At 39.3% G+C, this 13519-nt stretch overlaps 3 protein-coding genes across 4 annotated transcripts; 1 reads left to right on the forward strand and 2 right to left on the reverse strand.

Annotated features, from left to right (window-relative positions):
* Positions 1–860: 860 nt before the first annotated feature.
* On the reverse strand, positions 861–7244 carry LOC141847824 (protein TOC75-3, chloroplastic-like). The gene is made up of 7 exons (XM_074735912.1): positions 6078–7244; positions 4062–4283; positions 3821–3928; positions 2281–2472; positions 1952–2200; positions 1369–1623; positions 861–1268 (listed from the first exon to the last, which is right to left on the reverse strand). The coding sequence occupies exons 1-7, from the start codon at positions 7203–7205 to the stop codon at positions 1029–1031; spliced, it is 2394 nt and encodes a 797-aa protein (XP_074592013.1). The 5' UTR covers positions 7206–7244; the 3' UTR covers positions 861–1028.
* A 227-nt stretch (positions 7245–7471) lies between these two features.
* Positions 7472–9402, reverse strand: LOC141847961 (fructokinase-like 1, chloroplastic). The gene is made up of 2 exons (XM_074736067.1): positions 8521–9402; positions 7472–8279 (listed from the first exon to the last, which is right to left on the reverse strand). The coding sequence occupies exons 1-2, from the start codon at positions 9349–9351 to the stop codon at positions 7587–7589; spliced, it is 1524 nt and encodes a 507-aa protein (XP_074592168.1). The 5' UTR covers positions 9352–9402; the 3' UTR covers positions 7472–7586.
* Positions 9403–9591: 189 nt separating this feature from the next.
* Positions 9592–12445, forward strand: LOC141847962 (uncharacterized). 2 transcript variants are annotated; one of them, XR_012603441.1, is made up of 5 exons: positions 9592–9819; positions 9967–10236; positions 11451–11536; positions 11910–11960; positions 12164–12445. XR_012603441.1 is itself a non-coding variant. In XM_074736069.1 (3 exons), exons 1-3 carry the CDS (start codon positions 9606–9608, stop codon positions 11504–11506), a joined length of 540 nt encoding a protein of 179 aa, XP_074592170.1. In that variant the 5' UTR covers positions 9592–9605; the 3' UTR covers positions 11507–11776. The 2 variants fall into 2 exon arrangements, 1 of the variants encoding a protein (XP_074592170.1); XM_074736069.1 differs by lacking the exons at positions 11910–11960; positions 12164–12445 and having other exon boundaries at positions 11451–11776.
* The last annotated feature ends 1074 nt before the right edge of the window (positions 12446–13519 follow it).

Here is a 13519-nt window from a genome sequence, read left to right on the forward strand (position 1 = left end):
TGTATCACGTAATCTGTCTTTATCATACCAATACTTACAAAGAGCAGGAATAAAAAAAAGGTTGTTGGTTTAATTAAAAATAGGGTAAATAGATGTACTAAGTGCACATGTGAATGTGTAATCATGAGTGGAAAGTTCATCTAAGATTTGTTGCCAGTAAGATAATGCTGATATCTCATCAACATTCACTGTCAACAAAAGTGACTCCGTAAAATATACAAATATTAGTCATTCAAATCAATATAATTAAAAGTATGTTTTGCATAAATTTCAAAACAGACCAAATATACATAGCTGATTTTATTTGTCAAGAAGAAGATGATATTCGTAATGATGGTAGCAGGATCCCACAGAAGAGGGGCAGTGAGAAAGGAGACGCCTGCCTATGAGTCCGTTGGATTGATATGTTTTTTAAAAATAATATTAAATAAAATAAATTAAAATTTTATTAATTTATTTTAAGATGAATTAAAATGTTGATTAAGGATGCATTTGATTAAGGGATGTGAAAATGCATATTTATGCAGTGAAATCCACAACCACACAGTTGAATATGTCATGGTATGTTAATTTTATACTATATTTTAATTCATTTAAATTATAATTTAAATTTAAAAATGTTTTTTATATTTTAATAGATTATCCATTTCAACATTTGATTATTTAAAAATAATAAAATTAAAGTATATTTTATTAATCAAATATACTTCTCGTGCATTTTCCTAAAGATTTTTCTAACATACAAAGATATATTAACAAACCATTATCAAATAACTTTAATTTTCCATCCCGTTTGCATATGTTATCATCAACCATATAAAGTTTTTTGAAAGTGGGCACAAGGGATTATTAAGGGTGCATTTGTTAGTTCAGGCAATTTCCATAAAAAATCAGTTGAAAATTTTTCAGAAACATGAAACAGCACAGCAAGTAACAGAGTAGAACTTGCATGGGATACAAAACAACTCAATACAATGGATACGAAAAGACTAGTTCTTCAACTCACTCAGATAATAGTTACGAACTACTCAAAATCTCTCGCCAAATCTGAAGAACATGGCGCCTGTGCCAGAATTGTGATCAACTGCATACTCTGCTCTTACCATCCCAAGCTTGATGCCACCACCGTAGGAAGATCCATGTCCAACACGGCGGAAAAACTCAGTCGGGTTTCCCTTCACATCCTTTGAGCTGCCAAGGTCATTTCCATGCTCAGCGAAAAAGTACACTTGGGTGTTCCTCAGGGGGATCCGCAACTCGGCAGCAACCTGAAATAGGATGCAAAAATAATCACAGCATTCCTTTGAAAACAATAAGGAATCTAATGGAGATAGAGATTTTGAAGACAGCACTGGGAGAAGCTTTTACCTCAAGAATGTTCCTGCAGGCACCCAACTCTCCCATGTTGTAGCCTCGCACTGAGTAGGGTCCTCCGAGAGTGAAAGCGTCGTAGCTCGGGAGGTCTCCGACACAACCACCATAATGTCCATGTAAAACTAAAACAGGTGGGGGTGATTTACCAGTACCTTCTTCGACTTGCTTCAACTGAACGAAGCGGGTTAATGTGAGCTGGTGACGATTGAAGAACGGAAAATTGCTACCAATTCCGAGACCTTGGTCCAACTACAATAAAAAAAACAAGTAATAAGATATTTTGATCGAGATGTGATGACCTTTTTATTTACTCTAGGGAAATTATTTTGTTTAATAGAACCCCAAGATGTCAGTTTCTGGAAACAACAGTGATACTTGATTCGTGTTAATATCACTGCATCTCATAATGAAGCTTACAAACTATTCAAAAATCTGTGGCGATATGAACCAGGAATTATGTAAATATGTAGGCATGTCCATGTTTGTTTGCTTAATAAATGTAAATATTAGAAAATTAGAAACCAAAGTCTGACACGACAATTGCAAAAAGGACAAGTTGAAAGAAAGGCATATGTACCTGAAACACATCTCTCTCACCGACAATGGTACCATTTAGAAACCTTGTGTTGTCACGTGTAATGTTTGCCTGAGCAAATGCCATCCGATCAGTGCCAGTCCCACTGAGGGTTGTAGGAGGTCCATCGATGCTCAAACCACCAACAGGCAATGCTCGAACACCATGAGTGCACACAGTAGAGGTTTCATCCCGCGTCGTAATCTCCTCCATCACGAGTCCATATGTGAATTTGCTTTGTTGAGTGAAGTTCTGCAATGTTGATGCAAGAATGGTATCCAAGAGACAAATCACAGACTGGACTAGACTACTGATCCAACAATAAAACATACCTCGGTAACATTGGCTTTCATTCCCATTCTGTCAATCCACACGGGTGGAACTTCATCAGCACCTGGTCCCCCAGTGAAAACAGGACTTAACTTCCTGCTGTTAAAGCAACTAACACGGAAGGTTCGATTGCGAGGATTTGTCACACCATCCAGGTAAGGGTGTGCATAATCAAGCTTGAAAGACAGATCATCCTGAGGAAGAGAGCATTATGCTGTGAGTCAAATTAAACCATAGTTTCCATTATACTTAATGCATATCCGAGATTCCTTGTTTTAGCTTGGGTCTATTTTCTTAGTTCAAAATCCCTCTTATGATGGCCACTTGTTATCCCAAGCGTTTAGGCATCTAAATGCATATCTCATTCTGAGGGATCGATCCCCATATCTCGGTTGGAAGAATCAAAACTTGATTGCCGTAACTAGAAATAAAATTACTTTTTGATGCATATCAGATTTCAGAAACTTACTATGACAAACCAAGAATTTTTCCAAATTTGCATTGGGATTTACGCATACTGAGACATAACTTCAATGATTTTATCAATGTCACATGTTATTGAAAAGTTTAGAATTTATACCATCTTATAATAATGATATTATGCATAATTTTCTTTTAATATTTTCATGTACTTTTTATTGTTTATATTTACACAGTTGTGATAGGCCAAATTACTTGCAGAATAAGTAGATAACTTAAATGTTGAATGTGAGAAAAGATTCGTATGAATCCATGATCTTCGTGCACATATACATTTTTCTTGCAGAGTAGATTGTTTTTTATTCATACAAGCCATAAGCATTTATGTGTTTCATATGACGGAAAGACCAGAAGAAGGAAACAAGTGGTGGGAAAAGGGGAGGGGGAGGAAACAAGTGATGGGTAAAGGGGGTGAGTGGTGGATCCCATCCTGAATTTCATTCATTCTTAATATTGATCTTTGTTCTTTCCCTCCAAATTTAGTACTATCTCTTCTCTACTACTTTCGCTTCCTCATAGGAAGTGAGGTGTAAGCATCTACTCAGAATTCCAGATGAGTACTCATGAAACCATAATACTTTATAAATCAGAATGGACTAATAAGGAAGAAACATTTAGAAAAAATCTAGAGTAGCAAATACAAGAATGCTAAGATGGATGTGTGTAGTTACTAAAAAAACATAAATAAAAAATACCAATATCCAAGCAAATTAGGTGTATCTCGAATATATAATAAAATGAGCAAAAATAGCTTAATATGGGCATGTTTAAAGGCAACCAAAACATTTTATATTTTGAAGAGTTGAATCAATTAGAGGGAAGGTGCAAATGGTAAAGAGATATTGAACAATATAATAAAAATAATTTAATTGATTTGAATATTATTAGTGATAGAGTCTCGCATAGAGCTAGAGCTCCAAGAAGAAATATGATTCAAGTAGCAAACCTATAGTTGGCACAGACACAACTTGATGATGGTGGTGGTGGTGACAATGAACAACATAATTCAAAAAGTACCAAAAGAGAACTATGTGATTTTATAACAAGGAAATGTGCATATACCTGGGGATTGAGCAGATTACTCGAAGTCACTGAACCAGAAATTGATCTGTTCAATCCTTTAATGTTACGGTGTTCAAGTGAGACAGTTCCGCCAGGCTGAATAGATGCCTAGAAACAAAAATGGCCAACATTTTAGGAAAAGTGCAATCATTGTAGTATGCTACTTACATATAACTACTTTGAGAAAGCTATCATGACCAAAGAAACAAGTTCAATCAGTGATGTCTGTGAATGAAATTACCAGAGTTGGCCATCCATTATGTCCTGGTACAAAACTCCATTCTGTACTTACTTCAGCGGACTTTTGGTCCATTTCTCTAAGTTTGATTTCAACTATGATTCCTCCATCATTCTTCTCATCAGGTCGTGGATTTAACTCTATGTTAGAGAATAGGCCAAGTGAATTCATGTTTCTCAGGACTTGCTTTCCTGCTTCCATGTTAAACACATGCCCTGGTCGAAGCTGCATCACATCAAAAGGATACATTATAATATATTGGTCATAAATAAATTATCATATTCTAGCAGCATTAGACACACCAGTAGCAGACAATGTCAAATATTCTTCTGAATAGATAATACCCTAAAGAAGCATCTATAATTGATACACATCCTAAAATCACTTATTTAACATTAAGGGGAAAAAATTATAAAGGAAACTGTGAGGAATCCTTATTTCCTTGAATGCCTCATCCTGATTTTGCATCAGCAAAAGAGAAAAAAAAAAGTAGCATGCAATTGTTATTAATTGAATATGTTTGTAGCTCTATATCCAAGTATAAAGTTGGCTAAAGAGTAGAGGTGAGCAAAAGTTCGATTAAACCAAATTAACTGACCGAACCAACCAAATTTAAAAGTTATTTTGGAAATTCATTTTTTAAAAAAATATTAGTTATTTAATATAATTCATTCAATTTTGATTTTAAAACTCCTAATTCGGTTAAATCAATATTATCAACCGAAACGAACTAAAGCTACACCACAGTGGTGCTGCATTTTTTAAAATCAACACCACAATGGTACTGATTTTTAAATCCAACACCACAATTCAATTTGTTCGGTTTTTGTTGGAAAGATCAATCGGTTCGGTTAATTTGAAAAAAGAAATCATTTGTTTAGTTTCGGTTTAATCAGTTCGGTCGGTTCGGTTTTGAACCGATTGCTTAACCCTATTAAAGAGGAAACTTTTTCATAAATCCTAGAGTCCTGTCCGCACAATTCAGTGTGGAATTATTGATATAAACAACAACCACAGGAAGCAAGTAGGTAGAAGTATCACTTGTTATTGATCAATGCCTAGAATTTAGTAATTTGTACTTAGTGGAACAAAAGAAGCCATTAGAGTTAGTAAAACCATACAAGTTGCAAATATGTTTTCTACTCAATGAACTAGAGGCAGATATGATCATGTGTGAAAAAGTAATATTTTATAAATCTTAGCCTTTTTTTAAGGGTCTTTGACCATGAGGTGTACCTACACCACATTGGTTGTGGGGCAATCCCCATTTGGAGCACGAGTGATAAGGACCACCACCCAACTTAGACTGAAAGTCCTTATAATCTCACTTGCTTATTACTAGAACAAGCAAATGTTGGTATCTTAGCCTCTTTTAAATGCAAAAATAAGCAGTCTAAAAACAGTTTGGCACAGATTGTACCAAAAAAATATGTTTGATTGTGTCAATGTTCTAAAGAATTCAGTTGATTTTTTTGAGATCTTTTAGGACTGATTTAACATATAAAGTGCAAGAAACATGATTATGATCCACAAACACTAGAACCAACATGTACGAAAAAAAATATTGTGATCAACTGAAGATTTCCAACCAAGTCCTACCTTTAACCAAATGCCAAGAGAACATTAACAAAATGCTAGCATGATATCTTCTTTTCCTGCTCACAATTACTCAGAAAAAACAATTTTCAATTCCTAGTCTTTTAACTTTATGAATCGATTTTAAAAAAAAACCACTCCCTCCTCCATGGACTTTAACCTAGTGGAAGCCTCCCTTGGTCCTTCCCTACACATCCAGCTCTTGTTTTAACAATTTACACTCTCATCGCTCTTATCTTGTTGCTATGATTCACTAAATGCAAAAAAAAAAAAAAAACTAACAAAGACCTATGACGACTCCTGCTGCCTAAACTAGAGTTGCATTTTAATTCCTGAGAAAAGAAGAGAAAAAAAATGTCGCAAGCAATCATACCAGAGAAGAGACTATGAATAATTAGAAGACACAATGAAAAACGAATATACCTGTGGGGGCAGCTCCCGGCGAATGACAGCAAGCTGAGTATTTCCTTCAGTCGTGTTTCCAAGTTTATCCAAGAACTGGACGTCAAGTTGCGTGATATCACCCTCCACAACCTCACATACCAATTCCCTTGTGTTAAGGTTTCCAAAATTGACCACCTGAGCGCACGCATACCCTTCGTCGTGGTACCATTTTTGCACTCGATCACGAATTGTTTGCAGCGTTCTAGCGCTCAACTTCCCCTTCTCGTTCAGCATCCGAACAATCTCCTTCTTCACGTCATCAGAAAGCAAGCACGGCCTCGACCGTTCAATCCTCTTCTTGTACTCCCGATCTTGAGCACGCATGAACTCCAATCTCTCCTTCTCCGTCATGTCCGCGTCCATCTCCATCACTTTCGTCTGCGGCAGCAACCCAACATTGATGCATTGGAACGACTCGGCAGACATCCACGTGCTCTCAGTGAACGGCACCGTGATGGCCAGAGTGCCGTCGGGCTTCGTCTTGCCTTCGAGGTCGACCTTCTCGAACATTCCTGAAGAGGCAAGATTTTCAAGTTCCTTCTGGAGCTGAGCCTTGGTGTAGACGCCGCCAGGGCGCAGACTCATCATCTCAAAGAAGGAGTCCTCGGAGCCGGAGACGGTGCTTGACCGGCGTTTGTCGAAGAAGAAGATCTCGGAGATCTTGTACCGTTTGAGGCCGCTCAGCTTGTTAAGCTGGACGACGATGTTGGCCGGGAGGCCATGGGAGTCCCACTCGGCGCTTTCGTCCTCCTTCGCATGAGCCGCCAATGGGGATAACAGGTTGGACCAGAACCCACCGCCATCACTGCCTCCGAACCAGCCTCCGCCGCCGCCTCCACCACCGCCTCCGCCATCAATAGGGGGCAGAGGTGGAGGAAGGGAAGAAGCGAGCAGGACGAACCCCCCTCCTGCAGCCGCGGCGAAGGAAGCAGCGGAGATTGAAAATACCGCGAGAGATTTCTTGCAAACTCCCAAAACGGAGGTTCTAATGGCGAGAGATCGATCGTCGGAAGGAGCCGGAGACCTACGCCTCCGAGGAGAGGAAGAGCCGACGGCCACTGTCTTGATCTGAGCGCCCAAGAGCTGGTTCGAGGCGAAGGAGGACATGGCGACGGTGGCAGGCGGCGCGGAGGCGAGATGAGAAGTAGATAATGTTGAAAACTCGGAGGAATCGAAGAAACCAAGGAGACTTGAGGAGAAAGAAAAGGGTTTATTCACTTCTGGGCCCGGTTCACTTCTAAATGGGCCGTATCGATCTCAAAAACTTCAATCACGAACCCGGTTCAATTTGGATTGGGCTTAAATCCGAGCCCGGGAATTTTTTTACTAATCGCATTATTAAATTTATATTAATTAATATGAAAATAAGTATATGATAAAAAAAAATTATCTTAATGTGTAACATTGAACCAGATCACCGGCGACGTCTTCTCCGGCGAAGCCACAGTAACAATCGACAACGTTTATCACATCGCCAAAGTTTGAACTTTACCACATTGAAGGAACGTAGACTTGCTCTTTCAGATTCTGAGTCGCGCTCTCCGTCGGAAACCCTCTCACGCCGCCGATTGTCCATTGCGAAATAATTCCCGCAGCGACTGCAAAACGGAGCTGCCTTTCCATCACATCCTGTTCCTCGAACATCTCTGGATGTGTTGTCAGCTTTCTCATGATCGCCGCAACCACAGCGTCGCCGGAACCGGTCCGATCGCAGGTGAACGGAGTGATAAGCACGTCCTCAGTCCCAACAACTGCTCCATCGAATTTGGGAGTGTAGTAATGTATGCGAAGCGTGCCGTCGGTCACAAACAAGATCTTTATCCCATCATGCCAAAGAGGAGCGATTTCTTCGCGAGTGTAATGGTGATAGCTCCTCCTGTTGTAGGTCTGCTCGATGTTTTCACAGTAGTACTGGGGTCTGTAGTTTCGCTTCTTCTCGAAGTACTCTTCGTCCAAGAGGAATTCCATCTCCGATCTCGACACCTCAATCAGGTCCGCTTTGCTCCACGCCTCCTTGATAAGTTCTTGAGTCTTATCTCTCGATTTCCATAGAGGCAAGGGCAGATTCAGATCGAAGAAAACGTTGCTGCTGAACTTCTTGGATAACTTGATCGCCCGAAACAAAGCTGGATGCATTGCAGGAGACAGTAGGGTTTCTGAGTTGAAATGGAAGATTCTAGCCTGCAAATTTCAGAAAGAACATCATCAGGTTTCTGAGTTTAAATGAAAGATTATAGCCTGCAGATTTCGAATGAATTCCTTAGCAACAAGTTTCGACCTTTCCACTTGATAATTATTTCGTTCAGGAAATTCGTCAAACACATGGAGAGATGATACTCCGAACAAGATTGAGTTCTAGGATGAAGAATCCGCTTTAAAGATCATAAAGAAGGGACTGAAGAATTTTAGTAGAGAGTCAAACCTCCTTTAGAATGGAAACATCGATCTCGGATTTCAAGAAGGAATCCTCTGCGCAAGGTCTGGCAGTTTCAGCAAGCAACCTCTTCCCACCGCCATCATCGTCCCTGTCCTCGAATTTTAACTTCATGTAGGAAGCTGCGGTTTTGGCCGTGGGATCGGCCTTCAGCGCCCGCGTCCGAACCTTCTCCAAGTTCATGCGGTAGATCAGATCGTCGCCGAAGTCGTCATCGCCGACCTTCCCCATGAAGGCCGCGCGGCCGCCGAGGCGGGCGTGGGAGACAGCGACGTTGGAGGGCGGCCCGCCGGGCGCCCTGACGAACTCGGGCGGATCCCACTGGAGCTGCTTCCAGGTGGAGTACTGGTCCGGGTGCATCTGGCGCTGGGAGACTCGCACCGTCGGCACGAACTCCCTTCGCGCAGCTCCGAAACAGCAGATCAGAGGCGGAAACTCGTAGGGGAAGTCGATACCGTCGTCGAAGTCGGCCTCGTCGTCTTCCTCTCCAGCTGCGCTGGGATCTTCCCCTAGAGGGGGTTTTTTCGGGGAACGCCGCCTCGTTCTCTTGGTTGGTGCCGGAGAGGCGGAGGTTTCGGCAGATTTCTTCTTTCGGCCTCGGCGAGCGGGGGGTTTGGGGGCGTCGGAGGCTCCATTTCCGGCGCCGTCGATGAGGGAGGCTCTGAATGCGGAGGTGGTGTTCCTTGATAGGTGTGTGGGACGGTCGATTGGGAAGAGGAAGCGGATAGAACGGTTGGCATCTGCAACCAAAGTCCGAGTCCTCGACGGAGAAGCGACGGCGAAGGCGTTGGTGGTGAAGAAGTGGAAGGAGGCGGCCATGGCGGAATCTCCTCTTTCGTGTTCTTACTCTTTCATGCTTTATCCACTCGTGCTACAGACAGGAGACGCGACTTGGGACACGATTTGTAGGGTTTGTTTAAATGGCCGGTTCAACCTGAAACGGTTGGAAACTTGTTGTACGACCATAAATTATTAGTTAATTCCAAGGGCCGAAATGAAAATTTCTCCAGTTAAAATGACCGTTTGCTCCGGTTGCCTCTCGATTCCGTCCTTCCTACGCCGTTTCGACGACGATGGCCTCCCTCGCCCTCGTCGCCGCCGTGTTTCCTCCTCCTCCGAATTCCTTCCTCGCCTCTCTTCCTTTCTGTACATCCCGCGAAGTCACGAGTTCCCTTTCAGTCACTCGCGGCCTCCGGCACAATCGGAGCGACTCCAGGCTGATCGCCCAACGGCGGTGTCTCAAGACGAAGGCTCCGGGGGCCTCTTTCTCCGTTCGGTGCTCCTCAGGTAAGATCGTATCCTTATATTTCCCTTGACCGCTAACCGCGGATCTTCCGTTTCATTCTCCCCCTTTTGTCCGATCGATTACGGTTGTTGGTGCGTTCTGTTCCTAGTTTTGACAATTTTTTTCTTCTTGGATTGATTATACGCCAGATTTGAGTCCGGAACTGAAATCGACGATAGATAAGGTTGTGCAATCGCAAAAAGTGGTGCTTTTTATGAAGGGGACCAAGGAATTCCCCCAGTGTGGTTTCTCCGACACTGTAGTGCAGGTGCTGAACTCTCTCAACGTGCCTTTTGAGACGCTGAACATACTTGAGAACGAGGTGTTGCGGCAAGGGATGAAGGAATACTCAAACTGGCCTACTTTTCCCCAACTCTACATTGATGGAGAGTTCTTTGGTGGCTGTGAGATCGTCGTCGGTGAGATTCCAATCCATAAACTTGCATGCTTGTCAATTTCAGAGGGTCAATAGAACTCCTTATCTTGATCTTTCTTATCATAAACACATTAAAGATGAAACGACGGGGTTTAGTAATCATATTAACTCATGATAAACAAGGCATTAGGATATTTCTTTACTTTGGAATGTTGAACTTAGTAGTTAAGATTGGTTGAGCTACAAAGTTTGAGATAATGGATTTTGTTATGGAAGCAATATCATAGTTTTGTGCTCAAACTGGTTTATGAGAAGCCATGAATCACCAAGACTTGCCAGCTTTAAACCATGATCTAGCTGTCTGGTCTATCTTAAGCCAGCAAGGAGAAAGTTAATCTAGCATTTTTACTTGATTCGAAGCAATCTCCCTAAAGGATTTTTTTTCTTTTGTTTTTAGGTGAAGGTTTCAAACTAAGACCTCTGCCATCTGAGCTAGTTGGCCTAAAGATGATATGCTATTAGTAATGTAGGCTTGCTTCAAAATAGACGTTAGTCAATCTTTTATTTTCTCTATGAATTACAATTGATATTCACAAGAAAATGAAGGTTATTGGGATGGTATGCAAATATAGTTACGTTCAATCCAGAGCAAGGTACTTGAAGGTTTATGATTCATTGTCAAACTATTTCTCTCAACTATTTATCTTATCCCTTCATTGAATTTTCTAAATAAGACAATGTTACTAGTAATATTCAAATTAATTAATTTGTTTATTGACATAATTTTCTTCTGTCTCTATTTCATATATTTTTCTTGCTAATAGATTCAACTCCTTTGACTATAGAATCTCTTCATTGATTTGATCGTATCTATATTATCTCAATTTTCCCTCCATTTTATCATCTATCCAAGTTACACATAATTACTTTTGAATACTAGTATTTTTTATTTTAATATATACATCCATCTATCTTCATCTTTGCTATATAAAATCTTCATACTTCTTATGTTACTAATTCATCATTTTAGGATGAAATAAGTTCCACTCGACTTTGGTATGATAGCTAAGCCCTAATCTTTGAATCATGAAAGGGAACAGATGTTCTAAAACTAGGAGGCTCACATGCATTGTCGTTTTAGGATGGATGGATTAGATTAAATTTCACCATGCTTCAAGTTACTGAATTTATCATCAAGCATTCTAGCTTTGTACTCTCTTTCTACTTCAATTGCTTTTCTTTTTTTGCACCTAACAGAAGCCTACAAAGCCGGGCAGCTGAAAGAGGTATTAGAGAAAGCTTTGCATTCGTGATGTCTATCAAGTTACAGATACACAATCATGGTTGAATGATGGTTTTGCTCTTGATTTTGATTCATCTCCAAAAATGATTTTTTCTTTGCCATTGTCGGGTTTGGATTGTTGTAATGTTGTATGGATTGTCAAAAGTGGTGAACCATTGTAACACTATATTTGATAGCAAAGTTTATTGTGATTCCGGGAATCAGTTAAACCAACTATATTAGTTTGTATAAGATATTTGTTCGTGATGATTCTCTTTGATGAAGATTCAAGAGAATTAAAGGATCATAGATTGTGGATTAGTATCTAGATGACTGCTGAATCACATTAAACATCCACATCTTCAGTTTGGTTTGCATTCGTTGTTCTTATTGTTTCCTTTTCATATTTTCACCATGTAATCTATTTTTTGTAGAAACAAGAACAAAGATGAATGGAGATTATCCCAGAGATGTCAACACAAGAGGTATGCAATACAACAAGATCTCCTTCTTTTAATTGTACAAACGTATTCTATTTTTTTTAAAAAAAGCTACTTTTTTCAAAGAAAAAAATTAAAACAATACTTAATATATTTTCCATTTTAAAAATATCAAAATATTTTTACCTAATCATAATTATTTAAAATTTAATCAAAATTATTTTAACTTGATTAATCATTTTGACTAGGTTGGATGATTGATTGGGTTAATCGGCTCAAGCAAATTGTCTCTCTTCTAAACCAAGTAATTGAGCAAGTTGAGCGATGAAGCTAATCGAATGGGGTGAGCCGAGTGATTTGTATGGGTTTGTTGGGCTAAGGGAGGGATCAAGCTTAATTGGTCGGTTAAACCTAGAGGAGCAAACCACGGTTGATAAAGACATCCGACCATGGTTTGATCCTCTACTTCAGGATTAGTTAGGTGAAGTCTGGACACTGAATTATAAAAAAATAAAAAATAGATTTTTTTTATTTTTTTAATAACTAGAGTGATCCAAAGGTCAATATTTTTGCCACGTAAAAAAATCATGACTTGATCAAAGAATTATATGTAGTATTTTTCTATTAAAATAGAAAGAAGTTGGATCATCTTTTCATGATTCAAATCCATTATAAAAAGAAATCGGATCATCTTTTCATGATTCAAATCTGCTACAAAAAGAAGTTGGAATGTCTTTCCATGATTCAAAATTGATACAAAAGAAATTAGATCATCTTCTTACAACGTAAATCCAAGATAGAAATGATTCAGAACATTTGAAAAGAGATTTGTCAAATTCAAAAGTATTTAGTTTATTCTACAAAGACACAATATTCACAAAGCTCACTCATCTAAGGTCAGATACTATTTATTGGAGCATAAGAGAGTTCATCCAAGTCAATAAACAACATGGTTTGGCGAGTTCATATAATAGTACAAAATAAAAGATTATGTTAGTTAAGTGGTTAAGCTATCATACAATTATCTAACACATCAGTTATAAAGGGGCAAATGAAAGATTGTGTTAGTTACAAATAGTTACATGTATAAAACAAAGAGGTAGTTACCAATTACTTATTTAAAGCCACACTTGCAAAATGTAAGAGAGACGATTGTTCCTTGCATTCGATATGTCACAACTTTCGAGGTTCATTTCAAAAGATTCAACCAATGGAGTTTAAGGAAGGGACACCTTCCTAAAATAAAGGAGCTTTAATTTTCATTCTTCTGTATTTTAGGATTTACTTATCTACCTAAAGGTATTTAATCTATGACATCACAATAATATTTTTCATACTCTTTGTTCATTTCTCTATACTATTCTAACTTAGCATCGGAGGGACAATGCCAAATTCACCTTGGCCCCTTTCTAACCTCGTATAAAATCTTTTCAAAGATGATTGATTTCTTGATAGGTGATTCTATGATGGCTAACTTCCTTTGGTGGTAAATTTCTAAGTGTTTTACTTCTTGATAGTTGATTCTTTGACAACCAACTCCTTCAATCAACTTTTTCAATTGATTCCTTCAACTAACTCATTACTCTTCAGACGCCTTCACGTGG

Source organism: Curcuma longa, chromosome 16 (genome assembly GCF_044706935.1).
Source record: "Curcuma longa cultivar G26 ecotype Majalengka, Jawa Barat chromosome 16, ITB_CL_G26_1.1, whole genome shotgun sequence".
Classification (NCBI taxonomy): domain Eukaryota; kingdom Viridiplantae; phylum Streptophyta; class Magnoliopsida; order Zingiberales; family Zingiberaceae; genus Curcuma; species Curcuma longa.